This window comes from Propithecus coquereli, unplaced genomic scaffold (assembly GCF_000956105.1).
Source record: "Propithecus coquereli isolate 6110/MARCELLA unplaced genomic scaffold, Pcoq_1.0 Scaffold59, whole genome shotgun sequence".
In the NCBI taxonomy this organism is placed as follows: Eukaryota; Metazoa; Chordata; class Mammalia; order Primates; family Indriidae; genus Propithecus; species Propithecus coquereli.
The window spans coordinates 2,389,775-2,406,238 of record NW_012151840.1 but is presented as its reverse complement, the minus strand read 5'-3'; the positions used below and the strand labels follow the sequence as shown (position 1 = coordinate 2,406,238).

Here is a 16,464-nt window from a genome sequence, read left to right as displayed (position 1 = left end):
TCCCAGAGTGCTAGGATTATAGGCGTGAGCCACTGCGCCCGGCCAAAAAATATATTTTTGAAGAGAGAAATTTTTAAATTTGATGAAGTCCAATTTATCTTTTTTTTTTTTTATGGTTCTTGCTTTTTATACTATTTAAGAAATCTGTGACTATCCCAAGGTCTTGAAGATTTTCTCCCATGTGTTCGTGTCAAAGTTTTATGGTTTCAGAAATTTCACAGAAGTATATGATCTACTTCAAGTTAAATTTTTATATGGTATGAGATAAAGTCAGCGATCTTTTTTCCCATAAGGATATTCAGTAGTTACAGTACCATTTGTTGAAAAGACTGTCTTTGCCCATTGAAATATTGCCATGTTTGTCAAAAATGAAAAATCAAAATATATATGGGAGTGTCTATTTCTGAACTATCCTGTTCCATTAAGGAACATTCCTACTCTTTCATCAATACCACACTGTCTTGATTATTATAACTTTACAGTAAGTCTCATTATCAGTTAAAAGCAGGGGAAGTTTTAAAATTTGTGTTGTTTATTTATTTTTTTTTTGAGACAGGGTCTCACTCTTTTACCTGGGCTAGAGTGCAGTGTGCAGTGGCATCATCATAGTTCACTGCAGACTCAAACTCCTGGGCTCAAGCAATTGTCCTGCGTCAGCCTCCCGAGTAGCTGGGACTACAGACATGTGTCACCATGTCTGGCTAATATTTCTATTTTCTGTAGAGAACAGGTCTCACTTTTGCTCAGGCTGGTCTCGAACTCCTGGCCTTAAGCAATCCTCCCACCTCAGCCTCCCAAAGTGCTAGGCTTATAGGACTGAGCCACCACACCTGGCTATCATTCGGCACTTTAAAGAAATAATTCCATTGTGTTCTGGCTTTTGCATGTCAGTATATGTGTTTATCCTACACGAGATTTATGGAGTTTCACAGATCTGTCAGTTATAGCTTTTAATCAAAGTATAAAAAAATTATTGAACATTATTTCTTCAAGCGTTATCTATTCCTAACTCCCTCCTTATGGAACTCTAATCCTATGTACATCAGTCCTCTTGATGTTGTACCACAGGCCACCGAAGTTCCATTCATTTTTTTTGGTCAAACTTTTTTTCACATTGGATAGATTTTATTCATATTTTTTCAAATTCAGTTATCTTTTCTTCTGTAGCATCTAATCTGCTGTTATCCTATTCAGAGAAATTTTCATTTCAGATATTGTATTTTTCATCCATGGAAGTCACATTTGACTTTTTTAAATTTTAGAGATGGGAGTCTTGCTATGTGGCCCAGATTGGAGTGCAGTGGCTACATGTAATCATGTGCACTACAGCGTTGAATTCCTAAGCTCAAGTGATCCTCCTGCCTCAGACTCCTGAGTGGCTGGGACTACAAGTGTGCACCACTGTGCCTGCCTGATTATTTTATATCTTCCATTTACATCCTCACTATGTTCATGTTTCCCTTTAAATTCTCAAAAATAGCTCTTTTAATACACTTGCCTGCAAATTTTACCATGTTATTTCTCTGGCAGTTTCCACTGAATTTTTTCTTCTGCTAAATCATTATTTTGCTTCTTTACAGATCTATTAATTTTTGATTGGATGCTGGATACTGTAATGTTACATTAATTGTTTGGATTTTGTTGTCTTCCTCTTAAAAATGTTGAAGTTGGAAGAGTTGGAACACTTGTGCACTGTGGTTGGGAACATAAAATGGCACAGCAGTGTGGAAAACAGTATAACAGTTCCTCAAAAAATTAAAAATAGAATTACCATATGATCTGGGAAGTCTATTTCTGAATATACATTCAGAAGTTTTAAAGGCAGGGTCTAGAAGAGGTATTTGTTCACCAATCCTCATAGCAGCATTATACACAAATAGTGAAAAGATGGAAGCAACCCAAGTATCAATCTATGGATGAATAAACAAAATGTGGTATACACATACAATGGATTATTATTCAACCTTAAGAAAGAAGGCAATTCTTACACATGCTACAAATGGATAAACCATGAGGACATTATGCTAAGTGAAATAAGCCAGTTACAGAAAGAAAAATACTGTAAGGCTCCACCTATATGAGGTACTGTCAAATTTATAGAGACAGAATGTAGAAGGGTGGTTGCCAGGGACTGGGGGGAGAAGGAAATGGGAAGTTCTTGTTTAATGGATATATATAGACTTTCAGTTCTGCAAGATGAAAAGAGTTATGGAGACTGGCTGCACAACAATGTAATATGTACTTAACACTAGTAAACTAACTGTACATTCAGAAATGGTTAAGATGGTAAATTTTATGTGATCGGTATTATGCCCCAATTAAATGTGTTTTAATGTTGAAGTTTGTTTTAAAAATTAGCTAATTTATTTATGGAACAGTTTGATCCCTTGAATCCAGCTTTAAATCTTTACTAGGGTGCGACTAGTATAGTCTATGTTCCAGGGATGATTTAGCCGTGCTAAAGTATAATCTTTACAGGGTCTTCATAATTGCCCCTAAGGATTCTGGAGTTGGTAGTCAGAGTTCACATGTCTCATGCCATGTGTGAACTCTGGGAATTTTTCATTATACAACTCCCTGGTTGTTCTCAGTCCAGCTTTCTGGAGTTTCACTCTAGCAAAGCAGGGCCTAGTACTCAGCAAAGATATAAGATTTTTTTTAATTATTATTTTTTTAGAAACAGGGTGTCGCTCTGGCACTCAGACTGGAGTGCAATGGTACAATCACAGCTCATGGCGATCTCTAACTCCTAGGCTAAAGTGATCCTGCTGGCTCACCTTCCCGAGTAGCTATAACTACAGGCACATGCCACCATGCCTGGCTAAGTTTTAAAATTTTTTGTAGAGATAGGGTCTCGTTATGTTGCCCATGCTGGTCTCAAACTCGCAAAGTGCTAGGATTACAGGCATGAGCCACCATATCCAGCTAGACTTAAGATTTAAGCCTCATTAAATGGGCCTAAATATCTCTATAATCTTCTTTTTATTCTTTACCACTATATCCTAGGTCTCCCTTCTGTATGAACTAATTCTCATTTCCATACCCTCACAGCAATAATGGCAGGAGGGCCAACAGTAGCAGCATTAACAATAGAAGTTATCATTTACTCAAAGACTAATCCAGTGACAAATGTTTTCTATAAAGTTACTTTAACCCTCATTAGTCTGCAAGATGAACAGAAGTAGCCTTCATTTATAGATGAGAAAGCTATGGCTTGAATAGTTTACATAACTTGTACAAGGTTACACAATATTGCTAAAGCTGAATCAACCAGATCTAACTCAAAAGTCCACGATTTTCCTACCTCTTCTCCCACTTACATCTTTACCCACGGTATACGTATGGTGTTGTTTAAGCCTCAATCTGAGGTTTATGGAAAACTTCTGATTAACTTTCCGTCATTTCAGCATTTAGCTATTTGTAGGATATTATCGTATAATGACTAACATTTTACTGTTGCTCTCAAATTAAACCAATCATAAAATAAGTTCCTTGGTATTAGGGACTGCTTCTTACAACTCTTTAGGCTTACTATAGTAGTTGCTCAATAACATAAAAGGACTACCTCATTAACCAGTGTGACAATATTTGCAAACCAGCTATAAAAAGCTGAAATGACTCTATGAAACACTACTGCAGGGCTTTAAGTTTTCCGGAACGTGTAAGTTACTGTGGATTTGTGTCCTAACTACAGGGTTATGTCAAATCCCCAAGAAAAGAAAAAACAGAAATATTAAAAGCTACAAATATAAGAAAAAGACTTCTAAGAGACAAACTTTAACAAAGAGTATCTCAAGATACTCATTTCACCCTCTTAAGTCCTGAAGACCTAATAAGATTTATATTTCACACCTCCATAAAAGACTTAAGATTTTACTAATCAATAATACTTTTGTTACTATGGGCTCTTGGGATGCATAATAATGACTATACCTGTCAGTAAAATCATACACTCTGTTAGTATATTATTCTCTTGAATTTATCTCAAAACAGGGAAATTAGTTCAAAGACGGGCCATGAAGCATATTCTCCAAAATGTGAATTACTTTGTTTCTATAGTTGTTTATATACCCCAGCTTACTACACAGATGGTTTCTAGATATTTTATTCCTTTATAGAAGGAACAGATTAGGACATGGTTCTGATTTAATTATTAGCCTTTAAATTGCAAAATAAAGGTTGTCATTCCCTGTGTTGCCAGAATAAAATGAGAATGCTAGCTCAACCAAGATCATGGATATACTGATTTTAAAAGCCCAGGTTTCTATTTAAGGGAAATTCTCTAGAGAATTTGCATTTGGCTCTGCAATGCATCTGGGACCACCACCAATCTACTACAAATTTTAATTTAATTTTCTGGGTCTCACAGGCAATGTGAATCTGCAGGAGAGGCAGAGGGTTAGCACGAGTTTGTGGTAGGAATTCTCTTTGTCCTGCTCCTTCCAAAGCCCTATCTTCAACAAGGAACTATCTTTTTCCACGATAAGTTTACTTTTACTTGCTCTTACACTGGCAAGTGTCACCTTCTGGGGATTCCAGCTTTACCCATGAAAATCTAATGTGATCTTCTGTGCTACCACAGTCCTAGACTTTGTCTTTTGTCTCTTGCACCTGGGATGTGTTCCAATTACCAGGCTTTCAGACACCAGGGATCAAGCATATATCAAACACCTCTAGCGTTTTTTATCTCTGTTGAACTGAACTTTCTGAAAGTTTCTGGTTTCCTATGTACTTACTTCAAAGTTCAGTCATGCTGTAAGAAATGTTTTCCATATTTTACCTAGTATTTGTAGATTTTAGGTACCAAGATGTTTCTTTCTTCTCACGTTTAATCTACCACCTTGCTGGAAATAAAGACCTCTAATTTATTCCAGTGCCACCTGAATTTTAACAGCCCTCTGTACCCTTTTCAAGTCAAGAAACTGTTCTAACTCCACATCCCCAGACTGTTTTTTCTTATTTTCCTAATCATCTGAGACAATTTCCGTCCAAATCTTTCTCGACTTCTTTGTGGCATCTAACTCTGTAGTCTGTTCTTTTTTAGGCTTTTATGACACATATGGTTTGATTTTTCTTATTTATGTCTCATTTACCAACATCTTTTCTTCCACTTCCATCTCAAATGCTAATGTTTCTTAGGTCTCCATTCCTGTTATCTTACTTTACACTTCATCCTCGGGTTATCTCATTCACTGCTCAAGTTTTTTTTTTTTTTTTTTTTTCTGAGACAGAGTCTCACTGTGTTGCCCGGGCTAGAGTGCCGTGGCGTCAGCCTAGCTCACAACAACCTCAAACTCCTGGGCTCAAGCGATCCTTCTGCCTCAGCCTCCCGAGTAGCTGGGACTACAGGCATGCGCCACCATGTCCGGCTAATTTTTTCTATGTATTTTTAGTTGTCCAATTAATTTCTTTCTAATTTTAGTAGAGATGGGGTCTCGCTCTTGCTCAGGCTGGTCTCAAACTACTGAGCTCAAACAATCCGCCCGCCTCGGCCTCCCAGAGAGCTAGGATTACAGGTGTGAGCCACCGCGCCCGGCCCACTGCCCAAGTTTATATATATACTGATAGATCTGTATCTCTACCAGAGATGTCTCTCAAACTATAAACCACTACTTAAAACTGTCTATTCAACATGTCTACCTCAATAACCCAAAGGCAGTTCAGATTTAATATATCCAAATCTGAATCCATTATCTGCTGTATCTTCATGCATTTCTTCTGTCATGTTCCATTCTCCACACTGTAATGCTGTAGCCTTTTTTCTAAATACATATATGGTAGACTATATTATTATCCATAAATAATTGCTCCCCCTTCCTTGAAAGAATTACACCTCCCCACTGTATTGACATAAGACTTAATCGGGTGACTTGCTTTGGCACTGAAATGTGAGAAGTAACATATGTCATTTTGGGGCAGAAACTTTAAGAGCCAGTTAGTGCTTTACTATGGCCCTTTCTACTCTGCCACAAGACAAGCAACACTCCAGATATAGGCTGTTTTGTCAGTGGGAAGGGAAGACAAGAGGGAAGACAACATGGAGCAGACTCTTGATGGTCACACAGCATTTTTAAGCTTTTCTTGTTTTAAGTCACTGAGATTTGGGGACCATTTTTTTAAGCACTGCAAAATCTAGCTATTCTTCCTGATAGAGCATATGAAAATATTTATCTTCCTTGTTCAAAATCCTTTAACAGCTCCCAAATACATCTACAATGAAGTTTCAATTCTTTTGAATTAAAAAATACACCATATATGAAATAGTCCATTATTACTTTTATAGCCACATTTCTGACCACCATCATAAAATACTCTTTGGAAACTAGTCATATCCAACTATGTGTTTGTGTGTTTTTTCTGTTTTTTTGTTTGTTTTTGAGACAGAGTCTCACTGTGTTGCCCAAGCTAGAGGAAAGTGGCATCATCATAGCTCACTGCAACCTCAAACTCCCAGGCTCAATCAATCCTCCTGCCTCAACCTCCTGTGTAGCTCGGACTACAGGCACTCACCATCACACCCAACTAATTGTTTTGTTTTTTTGAGACAGAGTCTCACTCTGTCACCCCTAGAGTGCCCTGGCATCATCATAGCTCACTGCAACTTCAAACTCCTGGGCTCAAGAGATCCTCCTGACTCAGCCTCCTCAGTAGCTAAGACCACAGGTGTGCATCATAATGCCCAGCTAATTTCTTTTATTTTTTGTAGAGATGGGGGTCTCACCCTTGCTCAGACTGGTCTTGAACTACTGAGCTCAAGCAATCCTCCTGCCTTGGCCTCCCAGAGTACTAGGATTACAGGCATGAGCCACTGTACCTGACCATTAAATATACTTTTACTCTTTATGTTTGTTGTCCCACCTGTCTCCTCAAATTCAGTATGTATTAGCGTATGTGTCTCTCCTCCAGTGATGCTTTCTTTAGTCATCCCAAGTGGTTAGTGTTTGAGTTTCTGTGTCACAGTATTTTGTACATTGCTTTGTTACAAAATTTAACACGTTGCTCATTAGTGAATATGTCTGAATTCTTGAGGGCAGTAACCTTATCTTATTTGTGTTTGTAACCCCAATGCTTAGTACTCACAGTAACCTTTAATAAAAACTTGATTTAATGAATTAAACAGTTTCATGGTAAGAGAAACTTTATGAATTTACACATCTTTTTTTTTGTTTGTTTACTGAAGTAAAATATTTGGGTGATTTTCTTCATTGATATGTCTCTTATCAAAATCTCATTATTCGTTCAAGGGTTGGTGAACCTTTTCTGTAAAAAGCCCAAGTAAATATTTTAGGTTTTTGAGGATACATATAATGTCTGTCCCATATTATTATTCTTTTTTTTCCCCAAGCTTTTGAAAATGTAGAAACCATCCTTAGCTTGAGGGCTACACAAAAATAGATATTGGACTGCATATGACCCACGGGCTGAGTTTCCTTAGCCTAGTCTAAGTAGACATCATCAAAATTAGTCATTCATTGTTAAAGAACATAAAAGTCTCCCCAAGGTAATATAAAAATAAAGCACCGGCTGGGCGCAGTGGCACATGCCTCTAATCCCAGCACTCTGGGAGGCTGAAGTGGGAGGACTGACTGCTTGAGCTGAGGAGTTTGAGGTTGCTCTGAGCTAGGCTGGCTCCATGGTACTCTAGCCTGGGCAACAGAGCAAGACTCTTGTCTCAAAAAAAAGAAAACAGAAAAACAAAAAAGGACCAACAGAGACACAACTATCACCACTGTTTGAATTCTACTATACCTTTGGCACAACTGGACTAATAAAGAGCTTCTGAGGATAATCATCAAATAAATGATTGAAAATAATCACCAAGTAAATGCCACAAATAACATATTGATACATTTTGACAGTGAGGTCTTATACTGATCAAAAAATTAAAGGTTCTGACCATAAGTCACAAATGACCTAATCAAAGACACAGAGATGGAAAGCTAAGAGACGACATGTTAGTTCCTTGTTTAAAAACTTTCTACAATTTCTCACTGTGCTTAAGGATCTACATTACTGGTCCCTATCTACTTTTCCAGCCTCATATTAAAAAATTGTCTTTAGTCTAATCACACTGGATCTTTTATTTATTTTCGTGAGCTCTCTATTTATGTATACCCTTTATATATTACCCTCTGTGGCTGGAATGAATCTACCACTCGCCATCTCTTCTAATAAAATTAATAAATAAAAAGTTATTTTTTACTTTTCAAGCCTCAGTAAGGGCAGAAGATGAGTATAAATATTTTTTTTTTGATAAACACATATACTATTAGTAAGAAGGAAATTGGAAGCACACCCAAAATGTTTGTACAAATTATACAAATACGTTATACTGTATTAATACATTATATATATTAACATTTCAAAATATACAAACATCAGAAATTAGGAAGTTTAAAAATAAATATTAACAGAGGTTCTTCTGACAATCTCTTAATTGTTTTGCACATGCCTAGAGATGTGTGAATGCTACTTTGGAAATTATTACTTTAGCCAACAATTTTATACATACCTAAATTTTTATTAAATAGCTCCAATCCATGTACCCCTATTTCACAACACATTCTCTAACACCTCAATTCAACTTTTTAAAGGGGAAGGCTACTATATTCTTTCGATGTACATTATTACAGATTTTCACATATCAAGAACTTTTGTTTTTCTACAATATTATATTGTAAATCTTTATTCTCAAGTAACATATGAGAAACTATCTTGAAAGTCTGGTAAAACAAACAGCACTAGCCTGTTGAAGAAGTACTCTCAGATGAAGATCTCTTCCGAGTAGGGCTACAGTTTGTGCTCTCTGATGGTCGCTGGGAGGGTTTATCTGAGGTTGGCTGGGAACCTAGAGAGAGAGGAAAAGATAGAAATCATAGGATAATTCAAGTCTGAAAATAATATCAAGCCCTTCTGTGTTAAAACTGTATAATTTAGTTGCTGCCACTGCCATTCCCTGTAATAATATGACTTGTAAGCTGATGATAGGAGGAAAACAAGCAGAGGATGAACCACACTAGACGTTGCTGTCAGAATTTCACAGGTCTCAGGTTCGTAACTTCTCCTGTTACATTAGCAGAGGGAAAACTAATTTTAATGGAAGCATGAATAGAATACATGATTGAGTTTTTATGTATTACGACTGTGAAACATTATTAAAAATATTAATAAAAATTACTAGCAATATTCTAATCAAATCTATTTCTTATTACTGATTAAAATTCATTATATAAACTGACAAGCAGGGGTAGGCACGGTGGTTCATGCCTGTAATCCCAGTACTATGGGAGGCCAAGGCGTGAGGATTGCTTGAGGCCAGAATTTGAGACCAGCCTGGGCAACATAGCAAGTCCTTATCTCTACACACACACAAAAATGACAAATAAAACTTACAATGCAATTTGTTAGGAACAGTTGGTGTGAGAAAAACCTTAAACCCACATATCCTTATCCAATTCGCAGAAGTCATTTTCACATTCTATGTTTTTCCTCTATAGCAAATTCTAGAAGAACTGGTGATTGATTTATACATGGAATAAATCTTTTAACGTTGTATACTTAAGGTTCCTTGCCTGTATACATGACAGCTCATGAAGATAAAGAAACTCAATTTCCCTTCAAAAAGTCTCATACTTTTAGCAAAACTCTAAATCAATTCAGCATAATTTAACACATCTCTTACTCAAGAGAAAAGTATATTATTCAGGTAAGATTATTTTCCTGAATAAAATATACTTGGTTCCGATACTGGACTCCTTATAATCTAAAAAGCCAGCTGTTGAGAATACATAATGAATGTCCACCTTATGTTTGTCAAAAAACTAGTAATACTCCAAAATGTTCATTTTTAACTTGAAAAAAAAATTACAAATAAAAAGCCTTACATTCAACTAGAGAGGTACAAAAGGCAAAAGAAATCAAATACTTGAAGACGAGATTTTTAAGATCTGCCTCTAAATGAGAGTTAATGCCCAAATGAACAAATGACTAATTCACTGAAGGACAACTTAGGGACAGAAGAATTTAATGGAGCTAAGTTTCTAATATTTCCCTTTCTCCAAGAGAAATAGTAGACCATGAGCTTTGTTTTAATTAAGTAGTATCTTAAATCACATCACTGTAAATAGTCTTTTAGTAGGCTACTGGCAGCACTGCTCAGGTGAGACAAAAGACTATGTGTTGCCATAGGAAAGCAACAAGTTAGACTTTTTGGGAGTCTGATGTGACAGTACATCCTACTTCTGAAACACAGTGATGACTGATGTAAAATCTATTCGAGAAGCCAGACTGTTTACTACTAAATTTTAAAAACAGATACAAAAGGGATCTTTAAAACCAATAGTACAATAAATCCCCCTGGAGTGTAGTTCAGATAAGATTTCCACTAAAGAACTAAATATCACAATAAAACATCTAAGAAGTAAAAAAAGCCCAGGCATCACTGAAGACTTAACTTTAAGTATTAATACTGAAACCTTCATATACTGGACAGATATGTATTTCTAGCCAGTCAGACACATAGCCAAGACAGAAGACAACAGTGGCCAAGAAGCTTGAGATATCATTCAACTCTGTTTATCACCATTCCTGATGAATGGGCAGGAGTACCAGAGAAAAGAAGGGGTTAGAGAGCACTTTTCATAAAGTCTTCTTACTCAGTCATAAACTAACATTTATTCACTTATTGAGTACAGTTTATGTGCTCAGTATTGTGCTAGACTAGACAATGTGGAGGTGGGGGAAGAGATATAAAAACAGTAGTATAATAGTCTCTGTCCTTAAGGAGTTTTTTAGGGTTGTGTATATCATTACGTATTACATTTCAGGTGGCTATTTGGGCCATCCGTTCTTGAGTTCCGTCTTCAGTTCCTAGGCTATCTGGTAACGTTTCCCAAATTTCTTGGTCATCTTCAAGAAAGTCTTGATGAAGGCTTCAACTATACCTTTGATCATCAGGATATCCTGAGAATCACCCTGCCTGGCCTCACCCACCTCAGGGTAAAAGAGGGTACAGGCACTTTCTTCAAAGCTCCTTCTTTTGGTGGCATCTGGAGCTGCAGAGGAGGCAGTGGGAGGTGGAATGGGGGTCAGATCCCCGGAGATCGTTATTGGCAGCATTGTACAGCAATTCCTGAGAAACTGAAACAATTGAGAGAGAGATGGCTTAGCTCACTTGGCTTCTGAGCCACTTTTCATTTCCTGAAAGTAATGGAAGCCAGCAGCCTATTTTTAGGATTTAACAGGAGATTGAAATAAAACTTCATTCAGGAAGGTTCTCATTTTTTCATTTTTAAAAGTCTGTCTGAATTCCCTATTCATTCAGAGCAGAGCTGTTCTTAACAATATTCCATATTTAAAGAGAATACAGGTTGTATCCCTGAGATACAGCTTTCCATGGCTTGGTAATCATCAGCTCTAGAACTTTATTTCATTTAAAACCAGTGCTTATGGAAAGAGTAAGAGGATGAGGATACCTGAAAAAGCATTACCTAATGATGTAAAGCAACCAAGTTTAAGACTGGAAAATGATGCTATAACTTATGTGCAAGAAGTAGCAACTTGTTAAAGATGTTCAAAAGTATGTTAAAACTAGCCCAAACAGCAGAAATCATATGAAATCTGCAAACATTATCTCCAATACTGCCAGAAATAAACTGTTTTATAATTGCCATTTTGCAGTTGGGTGGGTAGGGAAGAACAAGACAATGTCCAGAGAGAACTAGCATGTCCATTTCAACAGAGACCAATATATATTCATGTTACCTAACCTAAAACAGAATGCAATGCATAGTTGAGTGTGGCGGGGTTTTAAGTACATGAACTATGGAGTAAGGCATCCTGCATTTGATTCCTGGCTCTGCTACAAATTAAACTACAGAGATCTAAGGAAATAAATGTGCTTGAACTTTGGTTTAATGAAGCACTCTAACTCACAGTGTCATTGTGAGTCCCAAAATGAGATAATGTAATGCAAAAATCATTTCATCAAATTCAAAATGTTTTATAAATATTAGTCACTATTATATATAAATGGGCTCCTTAGGTTTATCACAGAAGTTTTAGACCATATATACTTATGTCACCGACAGGCTTAGGCTAACATTCAATATTAAAATAAAAATAAAAGAAGGCCGGGCACAGTGACTCATGCCTGTAATCCTAGCACTTTGGGAGGCCTGAAAGGGGAGGATTGCTTGGGGCCAGGAGTTTGAGACTATCCTAAGCAACAGTGAGATCCCCATCTCTACAAAAGATAGGAAAAATTAGCCAGGCGTCGTGGCATGCACCTGTACTTCCAGCTACTCCGGAGGCTGAGTCAGGAGAATCACTTGAGCCCAGGAGTTTGAGGTTGCAGTGAGCTATGATGGCGCCACTGCACTCTAGCCCAAGTGATAGAGTAAGACTTTGTCTCAAAAATAAATAAATAAATGAAAATCAAATAAGAGCAAGGACTTATGCCCAATTAGGGAGCTGGAACTAATCTATAATATCAAGCACTGATCTTAAACATAAAGTGAATCCAGTGAATCCAATTAAGAAATACTGCTAAGGAAGAAGGTACTCTAGGGCTAGTAGGTACTTGCAAGATAGGAAAAAGTTCCTTCAAAGTGAATATTCTAATTCACTGACCCTTCACTATAGCTTCCCCAGAGTGAGCCCAAGAGATGAATCAGAAGCAGAAGGTATTTGGCCTTCTGTTCAGTTTTTTTTTTTTTTAACCAGGGGAAAAAATAATTTTCTGCTTCCCCTACATTGTTCTTTCTGTTGCTGTTTCCATAATGTGACAAATGTTTGCTCAAGTCTCAACAGCAGTCATTTTAGATCTGCCTGGAAGGATGTGTGAAGACTCTCTACTCCTCAAATGACAAGAAGTTTGTATGTATTCTAGTTCAAAAAAATCCGATACTTCCTCAAAGAATACACACAGAAAACACCTATAATCTTAGATCTTAGAGAATTTCCATCTTTTCTCATTTCAATATCCTATAAAGTGGAATAATTAATTACTTCAGAAGTAAATAAAGGAAAATCCTCATTTTCTGGCGGTTCCCATGTATACACGTTAAATGAATTTGATAATTTTCTCTTAAAAAAAAAAAAGAAGTAACTAAAGAATGTAAATGGGAATTCCTCAGTTCATGAAACTATTGGGTAAAACACTACTGGGTGTCTCATCACTCCGATGACAGCTTCGACATATGTTTAGAAATTCTATACACATAAATGAAGGAAGTATAAATTATAGATAAGTTGCAAAAGAAAATGTACCTAAATAAAATTGGACTTCACAATAAATTAAGTTGATTATTGGGGGTAAGTTCTTTTTCTCTGGTTGGAAATAAAGGCCTTCATGTTTACAAGGCAGACTACTAGTAAGGAGAAAGACTGAAAAAGAGAATAGCATAAATTGGAATAATACAGAGGGAATTAAGAATTTTAAAAAAGCTTAGAAATGTGAAAGAACCTGGGAAGTGGTTTTGATCATAGACTCTCTGGACTTTATTTGGCCATTATTTGATGAAGTTCTAAAGATAAAAACAGATTTTGGAGAAACATTTTTGTCAATTTGGACAAAAAAGGGGAAAGAAAGGTGGTACTTTTATAGCAAAACTATAAGATGAAATCATGGAAAAAATGTCAGAAAGCAGAAAAAGGAAAAAGATAACTGGATTATAAAGAGATAAGAATCTGAACTGAAACAAACCTAAGATAAAATAGGAATACTAATTTTTCAGATGCCTGGGTGTGAAGATAGAGTCAAATGGGCAAAGGTATCAGAATAGAGAAAATTCCCACTGATAATAGTGTCTGCAGTGGAAGAGGCATTCCAAAGAAAACAAGAGAACAAAGAATCATCTTAACTACTTTATTGAAGCCCTGAGTATTGTGGTGGTGGGGGGGTAGGAATTTCCCTGGTGCCAAATTAACAAAAGAACACAGTGAATGAAATCAACAGTTGGTTAGATAAAATATATATTTCTTTAGTCTAAATAAGCTATTAGAACTCTTGTAACTTAATATAGTATGAATTTTAGCAATGCCCTGTTGTCAGTTCAATACCAAAGACCCCAAGTAATTGGGAAATGGTTTAAATGAGCACAATGTCTGATGTTTATGCTAGAAATATCTTTGGGTAAATTATGAAAAAACAGATTATGTATGCTACATTCAAAAGGTTGCTATCCAGTAGTCAGTTCGAGGATGTTATCAATTTATTTTAAAATAATATTTTAAAGTATTTTCTAACATTTAAATCATTTGTTCCCACCAAAATAAAATCATGCTACAAAAGTTTAGTTTTAAAAAAGAAATGCCTCTTTTATTATTTATAAGTCATGGCTATTTCGGAATGTTAAACAATAGCTGAATCAAAACTGGTTGTAATAAAAATGGCCGCTATGGTAAAAGAATAAGAACACAAAATACCAAACTATTTGGAAACTTCTGATCAAGTTTTTTGTTCCCAGATTCAAGTTCCGAATCCTTTGCTATGGTTCATAGCTCATAGCAGCCCTAGAAGCTTCATGTGAATGAGCTGAATGCTGAGATAAAAGCCAGTTCCACAATAAAAACAGCTGTTTCCAATTGTGGCAAATACATTTACGGAAAGCAATACATTTTATCTGACTCACCAATTAAATACACTATAAGAGAGAATGATTCAGAGCTTGTACTGGTGATTTTTAAGCAAAAAAACTCTGTGTTTTTCTTCCTCTAATTAGGATATTTCTCATAATGCCCAAATCGGATCATTCGCTGAAATGGAATTCCTCTGGAAATTCCCAGAACTGCACTAACCACACCACAATCAATTTTCTGCTTTCATCTCCACATGCTCACACTTCTCTTATGGGTATACCTCTTTTTCTATCATTTTTAATTTCTTTCTTTCAACTGATACATATTTGTACATTTTATGGGGTATATGTCATATTTTGTTACATGCATAGAATTTATAATGACCAAGTCAGGGTATTTGGTATCCATAACCTTGAGTATTTATCATTTTTATGTGCTGGGAACATTTCAAATCCTCTCTTCTACCATTTTGAAATATACAATACAGTATTGTTAATTATAGTCACCTTACTCTGCTATCGAACATTAGAATCTACTCCATCCATCTAACTGTATGTATGAGTGTATCTTATAAAACTAGAGTAATCTTAAAAACACTAGTGTAATTGTTCGAAATTAGTATATACTGATCAATGCTCATACTCTTCAGTCAAAAACAAAACTCAGTATTCTTTGCTTCAACCAATATACTTTTACAGTGAATATACTTTTTTTAAACAAAATGATTTAGTTCCCATTTGTCCTTGGGGGACAAAATATTCAACAACATTGAGTGCATCAAAGAATGTATAATACTCAAGTGCAGTAAATCACCTACAATAATGTCCCATTGTTTGCTTATTCTATCACTTGTAAGACATAAATGCTAAATGCAAAATACTCCATGCTACTGCTCTGCCCATTTTTGAAATCAGGTTGCAAGTTCTGTCATATGCAGCCAGCCAAGAGTCAAATATGCTGAAAAACAGAGATGGAATATCTGACATTCCAGGTCAGAAACTCTTTCTCGCTAGATCTATTTCATGTCTACCTAACATACATAAATTAAATAAATACAATTACACGGCAGGATTGGGTAAAACCAGGAAATCTGGCCTCACTTAAGTATATAATTTCACCATAATTTTATTTGCATCAAGCCAATTTTATGTTAGTTTATAACACTTAGTATAAAACAGTATATAAATTGGAAAAATAAGCTAACCACAAGTACATAATTTATAAAATGATTAGAGTTGTTACTTTTTAATGCGTTGAGATTTATTTACTTTAAAAATGTTCAATAATAAGTCAGTTTGATTCCCCACCTTTGAAACAAGTAGAGAAAGGTTAAATGCCTTGCTCCAGCCTACATACGCCTGTGCCCCTGATCTGAGTCCATTTATTTTTCCTAAAATTGACATCACTATAATTTATCAAATATGCCTGTTTTATCCCAACACTTACGATAAATACAGTCAAAACAAATAGTAAATAATCTTTGTTATTTTTTCCTTAATCAGTTATCAGTCTGAGATATGTTTTAATTAACAATTTGTACTTTGCTTTTTAAAAAAGTTCAACTTGTTATTTTAGAATAATTTTTCATTTGCAGAAAAGCTGCAAAGATAGTACAGTGAGAAAATTTTCATATACCTTTACCCAACTTTCCCTAATGTTAACATTTTACATAACTATGGTACATTTGTCAAAACCAAGAAATTAACATTGGTATAATACCATTAACGAAATTCCATCAAACAGGTAATTGGGCAATTGAAAGCGAACAAACAAAAAAAACCTCCACAAAGGCCGGGCGCGGTGGCTCATGCCTGTAATCCTAGCTCTCTGGGAGGCCGAGGCGGGTGGATTGTTTGAGCTCAGGAGTTCGAAACCAGCCTGAGC

General features: G+C 35.9%; 1 protein-coding gene across 1 annotated transcript in view; it reads right to left on the bottom strand.

Moving 5' to 3' along the window:
- ASH1L (ash1 (absent, small, or homeotic)-like (Drosophila)) overlaps nucleotides 1-16,464 on the bottom strand; it is a 215,715-nt gene that overhangs the window by 121,476 nt on the left and 77,775 nt on the right. Inside the window, exon 4 of the mRNA XM_012658674.1 lies at nucleotides 8,747-8,848. Within this exon, the coding sequence (XP_012514128.1) occupies nucleotides 8,747-8,848 (102 nt within the window). The remainder of the gene's footprint in view (nucleotides 1-8,746; nucleotides 8,849-16,464) is intronic.